The sequence below is a fragment of the Hypomesus transpacificus genome, chromosome 14 (genome assembly GCF_021917145.1).
Source record: "Hypomesus transpacificus isolate Combined female chromosome 14, fHypTra1, whole genome shotgun sequence".
Lineage (NCBI taxonomy): Eukaryota > Metazoa > Chordata > Actinopteri > Osmeriformes > Osmeridae > Hypomesus > Hypomesus transpacificus.
In genome coordinates this window covers 12,525,816-12,545,233 of record NC_061073.1, presented here as the reverse complement: position 1 = coordinate 12,545,233, position 19,418 = coordinate 12,525,816, and the positions used below count along the sequence as shown (strand labels likewise).

The window sequence follows — 19,418 nt, the reverse complement described above, 5'->3', positions numbered from 1 at the left end:
GATGGCAGGGTGCTCATCTCGTTGGCAAAGAGGGACAGATCTGCAGATGTCTGTCTGCAAAACAAGCCGACGCCCACTGAGACTCCTTCTCGGTGTGTTTGCTAATTGACTTGTTATTGATCAAGTCAATGACAGTTTGATGAATGGGAAGAGGCCCTGGCAGAGACAGGCAGCTGGCGTGCCGTGTTATGAGGGTGAGAAGCAGGACTGGGGGAGGGGGGGGGGGCTTGGGAAGGGGGACTGGGGGAGGGTAGGAGGGTGGGGTCCACGAGAAGCTAAACTTGAGAAAACATCGAGATGAAGTGGTGTTCTCTCTGAGTGTCTGTGAGAGAGAGAGGAGAGAGAGAGAGAGAGAGAGAGAGAGAGAGAGAGAGAGAGAGAGAGAGAGAGAGAGAGAGAGAGAGAGAAGAGGGAGAGAGAGAGAGAGAGAGAGAGAGAGAGAGAGAGAGAGAGAGAGAGAGAGAGAGAGAGAGAGAGAGAGAGAGAGAGAGAGGAAGATAGTTCAGTTGTTCAGGAGTTACACAGGATAACAGGCTTAGCTCAGAGTAAGAGCACTAAAGGGATCGTTTTTTATTTCACACAAAGGCAAGGGAGAGGCCAAGAGTTGAACCCCAGACACACTCTCCTCCGTCTGATTCGAAACAAAGATCCTCAGAGGAAAATGTGCGAGAGCTGAAGGAGTCAAACAGAGGCTTAGAGTATTCAAAATAAAATCTCTTTATCTACACTTCAACTGAGATCATTCCTTCTCCATTGGTCTATGGTAGCTCTACCAAACAGCTGAATAGAACTGATGCCAAGCTATTGGGGGCTAGAGACAAATACACCTAAGAATCGGGAATACAAGAATACGGCCTATGAGTGAAAATCTACCAACTCCTGTCTAAAAAGGTTCCCTTTCTTGTCCACACCCGTCCAGGATCTAAGTGAACTGCCGATGGCGTCGACTCCCACTGTCTGTCCCCTCCTCCATCCCTCTTCCTGAGAGATGATTTTGGAAAATGAGTACTCGAGGAGGCGGGCCCCCGATGCGCAGGCATCCGTCAAGGCAACCTGCCTGACTCCCTCTCGCCACCTCTCATTCCCCCCTCATCCGTCTCTCTCTCCCTGTCTCTCTGGTGCGTCCCCCTCTTCTCAACCTTACCTCCGGTTTTTGCTAATAATCATTAATGGGGTTATGGGAATGGGAGGGCTTCATTACTCATCATCCCCTCTCGCTCTCCTCCAGGTAGGTGCCCCTGTAATCACACAGTGACAGCCAGGGGACAGCTGAGCTGACGGATGGAGTCTGGGGCCCTTTGGAGGGGCGGGCTGTGTTGCGTGACCCTGTTTGACTTGGCTGGGCTTGTGCCCTCCTGTTCTGACTGATGGAGCCTTAATGGAGAGCTGGAGCACACAAGACGGCTGCGTTTTTCTTTTACAGGCGACACCCAGACCCAGAACAGCGGAAAGCACGGAGAAATTTGCGGTCAAGCTTGGGGGAAAGAGGGGAAAGAAGGTGTTTGTGTGAATGCGGGTGTGTTTGTGTGTGTGTATGTGTGTGTGTGTATGAGGGCTGACCCATAAGGATGTGAGCCCTGCGTCTAAGAGAGAGGCAGACCGTCCAGATGGGCCTGATCCTGTCTCTGCAACCCACACGAAATTACACCCTAAGCCGGCTCTGGGAACACCAGGGTAGACTGGGGAATATGGCCCAGTGTCTTTAATCAAAATAACAATGCTCTTTAATTCTGTGTTAATTAAATGTAGATTTCCCCCGTGTGAGGAAGGGGGCCCCCCTGCTGCCAGGGGATCCTGGCTTGGTAAACACCCGCTCGGTAAAGTTGTTTTTTGTTTAATCATGTATTAGTTTTGTCTTCGAAACTCACGTCGATTTACACAGCCGTTCTGTCGGCTGGAGTAGGATTGCGTCACAATAGCAAACTCGGAAAGTCGAGCACACATGCACTCTCCTCCCTGTCCCTGTCTCTGTCTCTCTCTGTCTCTCTCTGTCTCTCTTTGTCTCTCTCTGTCTCTCTTTGTCTCTCTCTGTCTCTCTTTGTCTCTCTCTGTCTCTCTCTCTCTCTGTCTCTCTTTGTCTCTCTCTGTCTCTCTCTCTCTCTGTCTCTCTCTCTCTGTTTCTGTCTCTCTCTCTCTCTCTCTCTCGTTGCCTCTGCGAGCCGGGAAGAGTGAAAAGAGCAGAGCTGTAGTCTGTCATCTCGAACCCCCCCCGGTGTCCCTCGTCTCCACTCCCAGCCAGACAAATGGCCCTGCTCCCACACATGGATCCACGTATTATACTCCTGTCCTTTTAACTAAAAAGTCCATTATTGGAAATGCCAGTATGACCGTGGCCTTTTCACTGCTCAGACGGGAAACAATGGAGCTTTGACACGGACTGATGCCGGGCCGATTTAGAGTGACTGATCTTTAAACTGATACAGAGTTTGATTATGCAAGGATGGAGGGGGTGGAGGGGGAGACGGGTATGATGTAATGTGATATGGTGATATCGGAGGCTTGCGAAGGTGGTGGTGGGGGGCTGTCATTTGCAGGGCTGAATCCTGTGTGAGACCAACTACGAGAACAGCAGGTGGTGGTAAAAGTTTGATCACAGCCACGGTGACTCATCGAACCTAGCGGGAAGCAGATCAATCTGCCTACCTAGGCCTCTCTCACCAACGTGTTCTTCAGAGGCAACTCGACCCTGTTTGGAAGGCGCATTCAGCGAGGTGACGTCACTCCCAAAACAAGCAGAGCAACACTCAGCAGAGATCAGCCAATCATAATATCTCGGCTCAGCCTCCTGTCAGTGCCTGCGGGCAGTAAAAGAGAGAGGATGCCTCTTCTTCCTAGCACGTCTGTGCTGTGTGAATGCCCCATTTACAACTGGTGTGGAGCCACATCAATTTTACAGCTCTAGAAAACTGTAGTTGGACTATGATGCAATGGGAAGTGCTGTTGAGATAGCAAGGAATGAGGTTCTAATGCAATGAAATGCTCAACACTATTCCTTATTTGTGTTTCCACATTCACCCAGTCTACATGTCATGATTCACCTTATTCACCCCAGGTAGACATAACACCAGTGCAGTCAGGTACTTCAGCCAGTACTGTAAACAGAAGAGTAGTTATTACTGTAAACAGGAGAGAAGTTATTACAGTAGACAGTTAAGTAGTTATTACAGTAGATGGGTGAGTAGTTATCTATGATTGGATCATTGTTGTTGTTGGATTGTACCCCATAGTTTAGTTAGTTTCCAAAACATAACCACTGAGAGGTTATGATTGTGGAAGCCTGATTGTGAATAAAACAGTAACTTCTTGTTCAGAATGTGTGAGAAGGTGTGTGCCTCAGCAAGTGCACACCACATTAGCCATCAATCACTTGGTACTAAGTAAAGAAATGTGTTGGTCTGGATAGCTGTAGCCGTTTCTCCCTCCCAATCCCCTCCCCTCGCTCGACGGTTCTCCTCCCAATACCACTGTCATTGTGAAAGACAGCGTGTGACTTCCGCAAGTAGGGCATAGCCCATTATCACAAATAGGCCTATGAGTAACTTTGCACCACTTGTCTCCAAAGCAAGCACACTCTATATGCAAAGCAGAGTCTTACAGTTAAAGTAACTGGCACCGAGTGATTATATTTGTAATTTAATTTCCTTGGTCACAGAGAGATAAGCAGGGAGACAGGCTGCAGGTGGCGGAGGGATGAATAGAAGCCGGAGAATGAAGATATGGCCCTATTGTCTGGACAGAGATGTCCAAATGGAGAACACACGCGCGCACACGCACACTCACATGCACAAAGCACCCAAACATTCATTCTCATTGTGTCTTCCAGAATGGATTCGATTTTGGCATAAGCCTTAAACACACACACACACACACAAGTCAAGCATACCTTAAGATTGTGTTATTTTCTCAACGAAAACACAGGTATTCCCAAACAAAAACTCTCTCTCTCTCTTTCTCTCTCTCTTTCTTTCTTTCTCTCTCTCTCTTTCTCTCTCGGTTGCTTTTGAACCGAATGTTATCAGCAAGGGGGTCTGATGTAGATAACATAGAGTAAAGGCAAGTTTAAGATTCTACGCAAGAAACAGACAGTCCTCTCTGAGAAAAAGGATGGACTGAAGGACACCAGGATGCAGGGTGAGCTCCCCGCACTCCCCCAGCCCGTCTCCCTCTCCAGCAAACGGGGCCAAATTTAGATGAAGTCCCCCGACATCCCCGTTTACAAAGAGTGACCGCTTCTATTGAGTGGAATTGAAGGTAGTGCGCCGAGTAGACTGCCTATGTCTGCTCTTTACTGCCTCAAAGCTGGAGCAGGGCAGCAAGTTGGCCAGCACAGCTCTCAAGCACCGCTAAATGTGTCCTCTAGGGTTGGAGAGGTGAGGAGAGATGGGCCAGGAGAGTGTCTGGTGTCAGGGATAGAAGGGTGTTGGGTTTGGTGGGAGAGAGGTAGGCAGGGATGGGGAAGCTAGGAGAGAGACTGGGGGTGGGGTGGACGGTAGGGAGGGAGGGAGAGAGAGGCAGGGACGGAGAGAGTGGAGAGAGGGGGGATTAAAGAGAAGGATGCAGCAATGGAGAGGCAGAGAGAGGAAGGGGGGAGGGGTACGGAGAGAGAGGCAGGTACAGACAGGCAAGGAGAGAAGGTCAGGGAGAGAGGAAAGACAATGAAGACTGGCTGTTAGTAGATGGTTAACAGACACAACAAGTCCCAATTCGGCAAGAGTTCAAGCACTCCATGTGAAGCTACAGTAACTCGTCACATCTGAAATCCTCTCTCCATTTCTCCCCGTTCCCTCTCTGATCATCTGCTTTGTGTCTCCCCTGCTGTCTTGTCCTCGTTTGCATTCCTCCTCTGTCTGTGCTCTGAACAAAACAGCGTTAACCTGATAGAGAAGTTACAATTATTCAACATGAATGATATAAACTACATCGAAATGAAACTGTAAAGAGCATCGAGTTTTCACTTTGTTTCATAATTTATCGTGCTTCCAGGCCCAGCCAAAACAAACCTGACTTATTAAGTAGCCCAGTGAATTCCGACTCCAACCAAATATTCGGAAAATACTTCATCATTATTTGTAGACACCGAAAATATCAAAGTATGCGTGCATGTACAAATGCACACAAACACACATACATACATACACACACATACACAACAGTCCATCCTCTGATTTTATTACTCATCAGATGTAAAGCATAAAAGAAAGACACTTTTTTCACTCACATCCTGTCAGACGCCTCATGTTAGCACAGGTGTGACATCAGCACCACCAAGAGGCCAAGCAGGAAAACAACACTCTGTTCCCCCTCCCTCCCTGTCTTTTTCTCTCTCTCTTTCTCTCACTCTCCTTCCTCTCCACTCCATTTCTGGAACACTAACTTACAGCTCTGAAAATCTGATTAGGCCTGTGTCGCATTGGCAGCAAGTGTCTTTATTTATTTATCTTGATAAACACGCGCACACACATACACAGAAACACACATACACATGCGCCCACACACGAGCACACGCACACAGGATTGGCACTGCAAGGCTGCATAATTAGCAGGACATGGTTGTGTAATTGGTCTCTAATTGATAGGATGAGCCACAGTGAAGCCCAGGCACTGTTCAACACGCGTTGCCGGGGGCAGCAGCCCCACGCTGGCAGGCGGGCCATTCAATCATACTGCCCGCCATGATTGATACCATTGTGGCGTACACCCTCTCTCTCTCTCTCTCTCTCTCTCTCTCTCTCTCTCTCTCTCTCTTTCGGTCTGCCTCTCTCTGTCTGTCTTCACTGGCATGGTCTGTCTCTCTCACTCAGACTCTGTTTGTGTGACTGTCAACCTCCTTCTGTCACTCACTACCTCGAGGGAAAGGGTGAGAGGGGGGGGGGTGTCTGGATGACATGGGATGGGGGGGCCCCTAGGACACAGTGTTGTTGTTGTCCCCCCCCCCCCCCCAATGTCTGTGGGCAGGTAGAGCACAGCTGTACAGCTCCTCTACACAGGACATCAAGGACCAGGTTAAAATTGCAACATGACGAGAGTTGCTATGGGCTGCATAGCTACATGACATGAAAGGCCGACTTAAGGAGCAGAGCCACATCTCATCTCAGGAAGCACACTCAGAACAAGAGCAAGAGACACGCGTGGATGCAACCCAACGTCATCCCACCATCTATTAAGGACGTGAAGAGATGGCGTGCACCCCGGCTGAAGATGTTATGAGATCGGGATACTCAAGTAGGATGACCTTCAAGGATTGTTCCCTGATTCAAACACCAATTAAAGGCTGCAGCCCCAATGGTGAATTGAAATAGAGACTAAAATCCTCTATGGATTTAATAACATCCTCATTACCAGGCGCCAACAGGGCGGAACTGCCTTTAATTAGACCAACACCTGATTAATGCCCAATTAGCTGAGTCAGAGCGAGTTAATTCTCCTTCACTTTGGGGGGTTCAGACTGCAAACGCTGGCACGCCAGCACCCTGCTTCCCACTGTCTACCTGGGGAAGGGAGTAGGGTAAACAGGGACTTAGAGGACTGGAGGTGGGGTCAGTCTAGTCCAGTGGCTTGGCAGAGCTGGACGCAGCTGGCAGAGACATAGAGGGGAGAACAGAGGAGATGGGGAAGGCTGGCAGGACAGTCCACCCACAGAGCTCCTCATAGAGGGAGGGAAACATGGCTTTGAAGGGCTGGCGTCTGGAATCCAGAGCCTCAGAACAGCTGAGGGCAGTCACAACCTAGGATGAAACGAAACCAAGCCAAGCAAACCCGTCAACGCACCACGTCTGAGCCAGGTGCAGTTATGTGTGCAGCTTTATCCTGTTCACTGCACAGATGCACAAAATATTAGGACACAGGGTAGCTTAGACAAAACTATACAGAATTGACGGATACCATTATGCTCACACATTTTCTTTTAAATGTCTTAAAATCATGTTTGGCATACATACAAAGCTGTACATTCTGAGAACGAGACTATATTTAGAGTTATGTAACATTTAAATCATAGGTTTACATATTCCTATAAGAATATATTATCAAAAGGAGCAAGTGAACAATATTTATCACAGATCAAGCTAACATTGACATGAGTGTGTTGACATCCTTAATATAGGATAGCATATATAAAAATTCAAAACTAGCACCTTTCATAGCATTCATTCTACCTTTGTTAGTGATCACAGGACTGGTAAGAAAAAGATCACATTTGAAATGTAGGTCATACGGCACTGGGAACACCAATGGACAGACCGTGATAAAGAAATGCAAAGACATCAAATCATTCTATGCTATTGTCAATAACTGTCAATGAAGGCTTATAGTTTTACTGTTTCTACATTTCTCCAAACTGGGAACTTAGCTACACTTAGAAGCAGAGGTGGGTTTCCCACAATGAGCCTAGCTCTTGATCCCCACAAGAGGGCTCCAGAGGAGCACAAACGTTTAACATGTTCCATGTTGCAGCTCATCCAACAAGGAATAGGTGTCCCAGTAGACTCATTGAGATGATTCCAGCAAAGTCCAGACAGACACAAACTCCAGAACAAACTTCCGAGTCAATACCTCCAAAGGGGTATAGAGGGACAACTGTGAGTGAGTCCCTTGTCGTCGAGTCGTCAAGCTTTTACCCACTATCCTTCACTCAAGGCACAGAGACAATCCTCCTCAAGTCTTTATTAGTCCTTTTGTTACCATGATTATGACCCTCACTGAGAGAGCGGATGGCGTATGGCAGCTGGCTCTCCTTTTGCCACAACATCAGTTCACCGATGACGTCTGGGACAACACACTGCTCCACCAGGAAGACCACGGGCAGAACCACCAATAGCAGAAGCCAACCCAGGGCCCCAAGCCAATAGGAGGAGCCCAGGGAAGTTAAGGTTATGTCCAACCAGTGCTGATAGGTGAAGAGAGTCCAGCTGAGAAAGAAGAAAAATCCTGAAGGAAGAGAAGGGATTAAGTGATGATTCAAGGGCTTCGGCTGAACACTTCAATCCTACAATGTCTTTATCCAACACACAAGGGGGGACATTTCATCAAAGTATCCGTTTTTAATATTTGAGAACTGTGCACCTATTCTTAAACAAGGGCCTCCCGATTGGGGGCTGGCACAGGTCTGAACGTGTATGGGCTCACACTGATCCTTCTATCAGCAGCAACCACAGCGCTGACAGTGCCGATTTGGGTCCGTTTGTTGCACAGTATGTCCTTTTGTGTTTTTCCTCAACCACCACAGAGCTTCCTGTGCCACAGATTTTTCCTCTGTAGCAAAGCTATTTCCAATAATAGGATTAAAGTAGGCCATTAACAAAAATAAATGGCTCCTTAGTGGGCATGACTGCAGTTTTGCATAAAAGCTTTCAGAATGTAAGTGGTCAACAGAAACTGAATATAGCTACCTTCTTGTCAACCAAAGTTTTGAATATATATCTACATAATGACATCTACCTGTGCCAAGGCAAGAAAGCCATTCTCTCTGGTCAGGGAACATTTTCACTGCTCTCTTTCTCACAGACACAATCGTGGCCATTGTTGGCATGACCCAAAGCTCTGCCGCTAAGCTACATCCATCTCCTACAGTGTACTGGAGGCCCCGTACTGACCAGTGGGTCCCAGGGTGAGGAGCAGCAGGGTGGTGGGGTACAGAGCCTGGCCAGCCATGAGCAGCGAGCGGGTGTTGGAGTAGGAGCGCACCGTCCGGGACGTCCAGCAGAAGGTGAAGACGAGACACAGAGCCCCAGAGCTCACCGCCATGAGGAAGGACAGGACCGCAAACACTCGCTCTGCCTCCAGGACTGCAATACACACAGACACACACACACACACGCGTACAAACACGCATTGAGGATACCGACTCGTGACTGTATAGTAAGTGACATACAATTTTGGTCTCAGACAAACATTATTAATGATGTGGCTGTGCTCAACCTCATGCTTTTAGCTCAATTTGCATTTCTTCATGCTACAGATGCAGGCATGTCTATACCTGCCTACTAGAAGGCGTTGCACACCTGAATCGGAGAAGCAAAAACAGCTCAATCAACCTCCAAAGTCCTACTAGAGAGTAGCTTACTGTTTCATTACAATTCAAATTACTGTCTGAATCTAAATGTTTCATTAAGTCTAGTAGTTTCCCGTGATTCACTTCAATTGTATATAAAAATGGCCAGGATTTAGTACTGTTATCACAAAATGTGGACACCTCCCCGATACATTCCGATCATACAATTATCTGCTACAGCAAGAGCAAGTTCCCACCTGTTTGTGTATCTGTAAACCTGCGCAATCCAAATGTACTGGAGGTCTGTCCAAAACCTTTACCCTGAAGTCACATAAACCCTAACCCTACTTTATTGTCTCACAAGCTGTACTTCTCTTTAACTATCAACTTTGGTGATTTGTATTGTGCTTATGTATCTATGTATACATGTATGTCTGTCTCTATGTATCTATCTATCTCAACACAAATAATAATTATAAATGACTAGGTTTCAGTTCTTCATAGTATATCTTTGTCTTAAGTGTTATCACCACTGTAAGTGTTATCATCTCAGTGAGTCAGTCATACAAGATACTTGGAGATAAGAATGTTCTCAAAGCTTCAAATAACAACCAGCTATCTCACAGCGCTGACGAAGACGGTGGTTCTAGGGATCCTGACAGACGTCCAACGATCTCCACTCACCGTTGAAGAAGAGCCCCTCTGAGGGTCGTCCAGCCGGCTGGGTCTGATCTGCCTCTGTGGCGTTCCAGTGAGTCCACAATCCCTTATTGCCCAGCCAGCCGGGGCTCCACACAGAGTAGGTGACACACAGGCAGCCCAGTAGGCCCACAGTAGACTGGGCCAGGCGATATCGACTCCCAGAGTTGTCCAGCTCCAGCTCCAGCTCCAGCTTCATACTGCTACACTGGTGGGGAGAAGAGAGGAGATGGGGAGGTAACGTGGAGGGAGACGGAGGGAACCGAAGGGGAGGGAGACAGGTGGAGAGGAAGCTGTGAGAGGTGGAACATCCCACCCCTCACAGTAGGTTTTCTGTTTCTACCTAAAGCCTACGTTTTGCAAATGTTTTGTCCAAAGCGTTTAAAAAAGGCAACGTTTGACTATAGTTTGACATCTTTTGCCAATATATCTTTTGTTGTTGTTTATTTGTCACACATCTCAACATCTGAAGTTTTAACAAATAGAAAGTGGCTAACCAGAAGACAGGATTATAAACATCTGAAGTTTTAACAAATAGAAAGTGGCTAACCAGAAAAAAGGATTATAACAGTCATTTTACCTTTAATCCTGTTTGAAGAACAATAAAATCTTGTAGTCAGAGGGTGTAAACTTGAACTCTTGAACTGTGTTCTTCAGTAAGTGCGTGCTTTGACAGTTATGTTTGGATTATGTGCGAGCTACTTAAAAAACCGGAGATAAACGACTGTCAGTGGTGACATCAGCGCCAGAGAACAAATAAACCACCTACAGTGAGGTGGAATATGACACTGTAGATCTTTCCCTCCGTCTGTATGGCACTGCCCCGCCCCCGGTACTCCCCCATCGCAGAAATGGAAACTACCCACCTCCCTCCCTCCACCCGACCCAGCGGCTGACTTCCCCCTGAATCTCCAACAGTGACACATTACGCATCATGCAGCAGGAAAGTACAATGATCTGTCTGAGTCCTGCATCACCCAACGGTGGTCAAACGGCCACTGTCCTTTTCAAGCAAAGCTTTGTTTGTGAGTGAAAACAAACACTGAAACATGTCGTTTATGAATACGAAAGTTGATTTAGTAAACAACTTTCGCATGCGATGCACTGCCGATCCATTGACATAATGACGAACACCAAGACCAGAGGTTAGGTTGGACCAGATCGGGTCTTTAAGTGGGAGTTGAAATGGATAAAAAGCTTGATTTGCGGCTTGAAAAACACCGATATACGTAGCTTATCAACTACGGTTTTTAATGCAATTCAATTGAACAACTCACAATTAAAAAACAAATCTTTGACGTTTTCATTGTCCTTTTGTTTCACATAACAGTGAGGGAAAATAGGAGTGTTACTGTGTTCTGCATTATAAATAACTCAGCAAAGGAAAGAAACCCCCCACTTCCTCGTTTAGGCCTAATCTTTCTCAATTGCCCACATACATTAGGTTGATTCAAACGGAAGTCTGCTTTCTCTTGTCTCCCACCCGAAGTATCATGGATCATGTAAGGTGGTTCATGGAAAGACCCCAACAACCCACGGCCGACAGAAACACCACGTGACACTTCTAACGTCAAATACTCAATATGGTCTCAAGCATATTTTATGATGATGATATCCATCCATATTCATATTCCATTACGAATATAATTGTCATGATCACAGTTGCACCGGTACTTTCTTAAACAACTAACCAAACAGATCAACCCTTTGATGAGGTCTGATGTATTGGCTTTACTCTTTAAAAAGCATCACCATACACATTTTTATTTGTTACAGAAGACCTTGTGGTACGGGAATACATAATCATGAACCTTTTGATCACATTTTGAAATAAAAAGTGCAATGCAGAACAGGAACACAACAAGAAAACAAGTTAGCATCCAACTGAATTTGAAAGTGTCTATTTATCAACTGTTTGTCTCCTTCCCTGGCTCCTACTTCCTGGCCCTGTCCAGCAGCTCAGTGAAGACATCCAGCAGCCCCGGGTCCTCCCCAGCAGCCAGCTCGGGGGTGTTCTTCTCCAGCCAATCAGAGGAGCGGATCTGCTGTCTCAGAGCACCGATCAGCGAGTCCAATCCATCTGCGGGTTGAGACGTTTGGCAGTCCAGCAGCACCAAGTCCTCGCTGGCCAGTGAGGGGATGTCAGAGGCGGGCTCATCCTCCTGTGTTGACTCGTCTGTTGGTTTGTTCTCTGGCAGGTTGACGGACACAGGGTTGACGGTCACTGCTTTGTCTGAGTCGGTGCTGTCCTCCTTCTTCAGTGACCTCACTGAGGCCTCCTCCTGCCCCCCAGAGGCTGTGGGGGCTCCCAAGGCAGAGAAGCCTCTCGCTGCCTTCGTCTCCTCCAAGGCCTGCCTGATCCGCTCCATGCCTGAAACGAGCGCACACACCGCCCCCGTCTCCACCCGTCAGCTCACTGGGTGGATTCGCCCCGGCTAGGAACCGAGGAGATCCGTCTTTGCAAAGGATTTTGCTCGAAACATGTGAATATGTGTATGAATAGCACAGCTATGTCGTAGGAAGGAAAATATGCTCTACGCTCGTGTGAGAAAACATACACATTTCTAATTCAGTCGTTGTTATATAGCTACTAGCTCTCTCCTGGAGATAGCTTTGGATAAAAGCATCTGCTAAATGAATAAATGCAACTGTATATGTAATAGCTGCAGACTGACATGTATTGGTTCCCCGCCAAGTGCTACTCTGCAGTACTCTCCCTAATAAACCGTCGTGAAAATGATTATGTGTGGTCGTCGCTGTTGTTGTGTGCACTGACCAAGCTGGAGGTGGCGCTGTTGCTGCGTGAAGACCATGCGGAACCACCCTGGTGTGGAGCAGGAGAAGGCCTGGCCACAGCTAAGCACCACCTTGTGTCTGAGGAAACACCTCCACAGGGACAGCTCCTCAGCAAACGAAGCCTCGCGTAGGTACTGCCAGAGAGAGAGACCGAGAGAGAAACACAGAGAGTGTGTGTAAGATAGACACAGAGAGAGACAGAGGGAGAGAGAGCATAAAGTAATAGAGAGAGAATGAGAGAGGGAGTGTTGGAGGGGGAGAACGGGAAAAGGGGATTTCATAAGAGAGAGAAAAAAAGAAAAAGAGAGAATGAGAGCGGGAGAGAAGGTCAGAAAGAGAGATTCCACACATGACATGTCTTTCTATTAACAAGACAAGACATTTTAAAACTAGAGAGTCTCGCTCTGGGGGTATCTGCTTTGGAGGGAGCAACCCCTTCACAGTTTGGATGAGCAGGGCTGGAGAGCTCCACGGTGGGGGTCCTCACCTTCCTGAGGTCTGCCCAGACGTAGAAGCCTGCAGACCTGTGGAGGTAGGGTACGCCCAGGCCCTGGAGCTGCCGGGTCACGTAGCCGTGAGCAGCCTGCAGCCTCCGCCTCGTCTCTGGGAGGAACTCTCCGCTCACCCAGTCTGGAAACACAGCACAGACCAAGGTGACCTTCCAAATGCATGTCGGAAGGGCTGTCTGTGTGTTCCAACTGTGTGGGTGCGGTTTTAAAGAATAACTGTTTGTGTGTGCGTGTGTGTGTGTGTAAATATGTATGTGTCCAGTGTGTGTGTGTTCACACCCCTGTCCTGGAGCAGTTGGGCCACCTGGTGTTGTATGGGTCCGGGGACACCATGAAACGCTCCCATCTGGTCCAGAGCTTCTACCAAGTCCTGGTTCTGAGTGTACAGAGTACCTACACGCATTCCAGCCATCGCAAAGTCCTGCAGGACCCACCCACCACACACACAAATACACACACAAAACTGAGCACTACAGGGCCAGAGGGTTGAACATGTCAAAGACAGAACAGTCATAGATAGTGCTTCACAGACTCATACACAAGGTTGGCATATAGTATGGTTATTTAACGCACTACAGTATGTACACACACACACACTCAGACTTTTACCTTGCTGGTCCCCCACATAACATGCGTTCTCTGAGGATCAGGCAGGCTGGAAAACAGGCACAGCAGGGTTAAGAGTTCAATATATACACATCACCATACTGATATCCTGAGGTAATTTCCTTATCCAAACCCATGCCCCACACGGTTGACCCAGAGGGCCACCTCTAGGTCTGGGCATGGCGGCAGGGTGGGAAGGCACCCCCCCCCCCCCCCCCCCCCCCCCCCCCCCCCACAGAGAAGAGCCGAGCCCCACGCTACCTGTCTAGACTGAGAACGCTGTGGAACGGGACAGAGTCGTCAAACACAGTCAACATGTAGACCTCGTCGACGATGGCGTGCAGCTTGTGCCTGAGGTATGGAGGAGGAATACGGGGGGGGGGGGGGGGGGGCGACAAAAGAAAAAACAAGACAGAATTTATTAACAATTGGTTGGGCATGGTTTTAATGATATTTACTTTGTCTTGTTACGGAGAGAAGGAGCGCAGGCAGTAAAACGGCTCTTCTCTCGTCGGCCTCAGGGAGCTGTGTAAAAGCTCTCAGCTTTATGTGTCTTAACACAGCTCAAGGGCGGTCTGTGAGTGTGGAAGGGTGTGTGTGTGTGTGTGTGAGACCCCAAAAAACAACAGATGCTAAACGATTCCTGTGCTTTGGGTGTCATTAGCCATCTTCCTGTTTGAGAGGAGATGTACAGCTCGACGTCTAGGGGCCTCGGGTGCCATGTCCTCCTCACGGGTGACAAACCTCTGAATGATTCGGCTACCTCGGGAAACACACATGAAGACGAATGGATACTGAGGCTGCTTAATCAATGTGCTGCCCCAGAACACCACACCTCCACAGGGAGCTGCTGGAGGAACGTACAGCCCTGAATTGAGAGTGCTGGGTGGACCATGGGGGGTACTTTTGATCAAGGTCCCTTTCCATGCTGAAACAGCTCTACTGAAACAAAACTTTTAGGATCTATGGGTGTGCTTTCGGCATTCAATCATTCGTGCAAGGTCTTCACTGGCAGGATCTCGTTGGTTTTCATTCCGATTCGTGACCCACTTTTTGGCAAACTCCAGGAAGGCCCTCATCTCCTGGGGGCTGTAGACCTCTGCCAGGGGGTTGTGAGGGTTGACCAGGATCACGGCTCGGATGTTCACCCCCTGAGAAGGACAACAACAAAAAACAGGAGGTTACCAGAAGGTTACCAGAGGGTTCAAACGTCTCGGCTGTCACTTCAATGCGAGTATGCAGGTGTGTGAGAACACGACATGTTTGTCCTATGGTTGCGTATCGGCGCTTGATTCATGTAGCCTGGAACACTGGACACTAACAGGCTGCAATGAACTAGCCTCGTGTGACCTCACCTCTCTCTTGGCGTTTGTCAGAGCCTTCTCCAGATGGGACGCGGTGAGTTGGAATGGCCTGCCGCTGAGGCCACTGGGCTGAGGTCACAGACACACACACACATCAGTAAAAATAGTTCTATCATAAAGTTCAGCATAAACACACACACACACACACACACACTGTAAGAACACAGAGGGCTGCCCACAGCATCTAAGGCTTGGGCTAGAGTACCTCACAGTCCAGGGGAACATGGTAGAGCCTGACTCCACTGTAGAGGTGTAGGTCCTCAGTAATCACCCCATAAAACGGGGTGGGGATGAGCATGGCATCTGAAACGGCATGGATGACTGTGAGACCTGGAGCCTTGGGGACTCAAGGGGAGGGGTGACCATGTGGAGGTCCAACCCTTGGGGTGCGAGCGTGGAGCGCTTACCTTCAGGGTCACATATCACAGCGGCCATGGAGGAGAAAAGAGAACCACAGCCGTTCATAACCACCACCTGAACACACACAGACAAATGCGTATGTGAACTCGGCTCAACTTTGTGAGAAAGGAACTCTGCCGCGAAAACACAGGTTTGACCACTTTTAGCCAAGGAAGAGACCACTCACACTGTCAGCTTTCAGCGGACTGGGGGGGTGACAGTAGTGTGTCAGGAATCTGGCAACCTCTTCTCTCAGACTAGTGGAGGGGGGGGGGGGGGGGGGGGCAACATCAGCATACTATTGTTCCACTGCCAGTCTTAAATCTAGTCAAACATTTATGGAATGTCTAAATTGACCATTCTAATAACATCAAAATTGAGTTTCTATTAGTTTAACTTGAGATACTGGTTCTTACAAGCGGTGGCCTTTCCAGTCTGGATACTGAAGCAGAGCTGCGTCCATGTGTTGCATGTCAGACTGGGCCAGCTGGGACGAGGGAAACAGGAAGTATGATGCAGGGTTAGCAACGCCAGAGACATAGGCTGGACCACTGACTCTGTAACAACACCAGAGCCAGTTGGTGATAACCAAATGCAGATGAACAAACCACTCCCACTGTGGTCTTTTAATCTTCCTCTCTGTCTCTCTCCAAATCTCTCCCTGGGTTTTTTTCTCACTCTCTCTTACCCTTTTATGGAGCAGATCATAGCACAGCTTGTTCTCACTGGTGCCCATGTTGATTATTCCCTGGGAATGAGTCATACACAAGAATAGTTACCAGCGAGGCACTTTGCAAGCACCTGATAATGGGGATATTATCATAGTTGCGATGATACAGTCATTACAGGAGCCCTCTGGCGGTCAAGTATGGAGAAAGGAGTTCCACTCACGTCAGGGTTGTGGGTGTCATGGTGTTTATCAGCATGGTACTGGGTGTAGCCCTCCTGCAGGATGCCCTGGTGCTGTCTGATGGTGTTACCCCGGCAGGACAGGTAAACACTGTGCCCAGGTGTGTCGGCCCCTCTCAGAGTGGCCAGGATGTTGCCAGATCCAGGGGGAAGCCCAGCTGGGACAAGTGTCTCCGCGGAGGGGGGGCTGAGGACGGGCAGCCTGGCCAGGGCTGATGAGGCAGCAGGGGCCTCTGGGTTGGTGGAGCACGTCGAGACAGAGTGGGCGGAGAGAGAGCCGGGAGGGGCGGCGGCGGCGGCAGGCGGGAGGGTGCTGTCAGCAGTGGAGGGGCCGGTGTGCCTGGCTGCAGCCAGGGCCCCGGCGAACACGCTGAGGAGACGCAGCTCATGCTGCCTCTCACTCTCTGCCCTCCTCTCCTCCTGCTGCTCCCTCCGCTCCTCGGCCCGCGCCTCCCGCTCCAGACGCGCCTCCTCCAGGGACAGGAGGCGCTCCTCCGCCGAGCGCTGCCACTTGAGGAAGCTCACCAGAGCATGGTCCAAGGCCCCGTGGCCCCCGCACGAGCCGGACCCCCGGCCCGCGCCACGCCGGCGCTTCCTCTGCCTCTCGGGGGGCTGGGTCCGGGGGCCCTGCCGCTCTCCCTGGCCCTCTGGTGCCATGTGAGCCGGAGCAGCGGAGGTGGAGGCTCCAGTGCCCGAGGAACCGGCCAGGTTCTGGTCGCTGAAATCTGCAGGCCGAATACAGTCAGGGGGATGATAGCTTCTTTCTGTAGCTGCAGGGCCAGAAGAATGCATTTCTACTACAAGAATTACGCTACACAGTGATTAAATGCCTGTCAATCTTGTTACTAATATAATTATTCAATTTATCAGCCGATTGCTTATTTGGTAGGAGTAGGAGGCTTCAAAGCAACAATATTATGTTAAAGACAATGTTTTACAAGGGCCAAAGAGAGCTATGTTGGCTTAAAAGTTGCATTATGTTGTGAATAACTACCTGACCACATGGACAGAGCCAGAAATGCCACATCTGCCGAAATTGGCTAACCTGATGGAGATATCATGTTTGCAATGCACTCCCCACGTTCAACAAGGGGCACAGGATCCTCGTCCAATCTGGCAGATCTCCTCTCTGTCTCTTGATCATCTTCGGACCCATAATTGTAGAGCAGCTGTGGGGGTGCTCCATCACCTGACTCCACGTCCTCACATTTTACGCGCAGCGCGTCATCACCTGGCCTTGGCGGGTTGCCAAACAAAAACCCACCCGTGATCGCGGGACCGAAAGTAGTTGCAGGGAGCCCGTGCATGTATGCGTCTGTCCCACTGGGACTGTGCAGGACCTGGTGGGCGATGACTGCACCTCCCAGCGAGGAATACGTTATGGCTGGTCTATTTGCTAAGACCCTGTCCATCACATCGTAAAATTTCCAGGACCTCAACTTGTGATTGTCTTTGATACGTCGGTATTCCAGCTTCATCTTTTTGATCTTCTCCCTGCACTGGTCCCCTGTGCGATATATGCTCCTATCTCGCAAAGCGGCCGCTATCCTGTCAAAGACATGTTGATTTCGAAGGGAGCTTTCGAGCTCGAGTTGGACTGTCTCGTCAGACCACAGCTGGAGCAATTCAACTATCTCTGGGTCAGACCAGTTGCTTCCACGTTCATGTCTTCTTCCACGGTAGTCCATCATGCCCAGTCTCTTAATCAAAAGTTAACGTTACATGCAAAGTCAATTTTCCAGTTACCTAAAGTAAGCTGCTGCATCACCTGCTCGAGCTACCGTTAGCTTGGCTAGGGTATAAGTAAATGTACTGTCTTGAATGCGAAATCCAGTTAACTGGCAGTTGTGATATTCACCGCTAAGATAGCTACACTTTTTATCCCGGTTGGGACCGATTTAAATAGACGTAGTGGCGCTACAATGCCCAGACAAATCCTCAGTTTTGCCAATTTATATGTAAATTGAATATAGCTTCATAAAATGGAAGAAGAAGACCATCAAATTCTATATCCGGGTTGACGGCACATGCGTGCTGTCCTTATTCCGGGATAACTTTGGCCCGTGCTAACAGCAGAAAGCGGGCTTGCGGGTTTTGAAACCAGGCTGCTTGTCATAGGGTGTTACAGCAAGCGAGCTAAGTAAAGATCCTGCAGTAATAGCACCCTCTACGGAACGACACAGACAATGCAAAAATGTAGTATTTATCCAGTATTATTGCAGTAGATGGCGCTGACACACCACAGTTGGCGTGGCTTTAACGTCAACACGTCTTGTGACGTACTTCCTGGGAACTAGTGTGTTCAGTACCCTCGATTTATTTCATCGTAGCCGCTATTTCACTACATGGGCGGAGTTTGTCTTTGCTTTCAACTTTAAGATCACGCAAATTATCAGATTACCTGCTCGGTTCACATTTACGAAAAAAAGGCCAGTTGCAACCGAAACAAAACGTATTTGTACAATTAAACCCCAGGAAAAATGCCACCACCAATTCCTTGCCGCTTAAATCAGTGCAGTGCCGTTCTCAAAACAAGTGTACACTGTGAAATCCCTAGCATCTTAAACTGTATCGAGCTTGGTAATATTCCAATGAAAAGCTAGCTAGCTACGAGTACGAGACGGATATTGTACATTTCAATTTTAACTGACACATCTATTCAGTTTGGAGAAGATACGCAGGAGAAAAAACATTGAAATGTGTTGTCCCATTAGGAAATAGGTTTCCAAGTTTACGTCTGGAAAGCTTTAAAAACAAGACACCGTCAGATGAAGCGATGCGAAAAGTTAGAATAAGGCATGGATACAGTACCGTTAGACTAGCTAGCCGGTGTGGCAGTCAGAGTCATATCAAAGGAACAATGTTGCAGTTCCGCGGACACACCTTGGACTGTTGAGGAGTGTACTAGTGTCTCGTCAACTCCCCAACAATAGGTCATTTAAAGTCCAGCTTGGTTGCCGAAGACGTACACAACAGCGAGGGGATTTACAGAGGGATGTTAAGAGACATGATGCGGTCTATGCTTTATTATGTCTACCTCCGATGATGGTAAGTAGCTATCAACAAAAACAAGGTTAACTTTGGTTGTTGTTTTTACGTTAAACAGCATCTGGAGGAATTAAGAAAGCAAGGAATGGATGTATCTGT

At 48.6% G+C, this 19,418-nt stretch overlaps 3 protein-coding genes across 6 annotated transcripts in view; 1 reads left to right on the top strand and 2 right to left on the bottom strand.

Annotated features, from left to right (window-relative positions):
* Positions 1-6,884: 6,884 nt before the first annotated feature.
* si:ch211-256a21.4 lies at positions 6,885-10,484 on the bottom strand. Its single transcript, XM_047033767.1, has 4 exons — positions 10,269-10,484; positions 9,674-9,896; positions 8,592-8,783; positions 6,885-7,926 (listed from the first exon to the last, which is right to left on the bottom strand). Exons 2-4 carry the CDS (start codon positions 9,885-9,887, stop codon positions 7,631-7,633), a joined length of 702 nt encoding a protein of 233 aa, XP_046889723.1. The 5' UTR covers positions 9,888-9,896; positions 10,269-10,484; the 3' UTR covers positions 6,885-7,630.
* Positions 10,485-11,399: 915 nt separating this feature from the next.
* Positions 11,400-18,426, bottom strand: accs (1-aminocyclopropane-1-carboxylate synthase homolog (Arabidopsis)(non-functional)). Of its 3 annotated transcripts, none has more exons than XM_047034455.1 (15): positions 17,317-18,426; positions 16,254-17,041; positions 16,051-16,110; positions 15,779-15,849; positions 15,550-15,619; positions 15,371-15,437; positions 15,169-15,266; positions 14,955-15,032; positions 14,650-14,750; positions 13,861-13,950; positions 13,603-13,648; positions 13,273-13,414; positions 12,972-13,114; positions 12,465-12,618; positions 11,400-12,059 (listed from the first exon to the last, which is right to left on the bottom strand). In XM_047034455.1, the coding sequence occupies exons 1-15, from the start codon at positions 17,960-17,962 to the stop codon at positions 11,623-11,625; spliced, it is 2,991 nt and encodes a 996-aa protein (XP_046890411.1). In that variant the 5' UTR covers positions 17,963-18,426; the 3' UTR covers positions 11,400-11,622. The 3 variants fall into 3 exon arrangements, with proteins under 3 accessions (XP_046890411.1, XP_046890412.1, XP_046890413.1); XM_047034456.1 differs by having other exon boundaries at positions 16,254-16,996; XM_047034457.1 differs by having other exon boundaries at positions 17,266-17,336.
* Positions 18,427-18,877: 451 nt separating this feature from the next.
* Positions 18,878-19,418, top strand: part of furinb (furin (paired basic amino acid cleaving enzyme) b) — a 55,221-nt gene continuing 54,680 nt past the window's right edge. Inside the window, exon 1 of one of the 2 annotated variants that reach the window (XM_047034462.1) lies at positions 18,878-19,319. The gene's annotated coding sequence lies outside the window, so the exon portion shown is untranslated. The remainder of the gene's footprint in view (positions 19,320-19,418) is intronic. The other variant, XM_047034458.1, reaches the window with a different exon arrangement.

Coding starts and splice junctions, on each gene's coding strand:
- si:ch211-256a21.4 (XM_047033767.1), bottom strand. CDS start 9,887: ATGAAGCTGGAGCTGGAGCTGGAGCTGGACAACTCTGGGAGTCGATAT. Junction 8,784..9,673: donor AGAGGGGCTCTTCTTCAACG/GTGAGTGGAGAT, acceptor TGTGTATTGCAG/TCCTGGAGGCAGAGCGAGTG. Junction 7,927..8,591: donor CCTCACCCTGGGACCCACTG/GTCAGTACGGGG, acceptor CTCTTCCTTCAG/GATTTTTCTTCTTTCTCAGC.
- accs (XM_047034455.1), bottom strand. CDS start 17,962: ATGATGGACTACCGTGGAAGAAGACATGAACGTGGAAGCAACTGGTCT. Junction 13,415..13,602: donor TTATGTGGGGGACCAGCAAG/GTAAAAGTCTGA, acceptor TGGGTCCTGCAG/GACTTTGCGATGGCTGGAAT. Junction 12,619..12,971: donor TCTGGGCAGACCTCAGGAAG/GTGAGGACCCCC, acceptor TCTCTCTGGCAG/TACCTACGCGAGGCTTCGTT.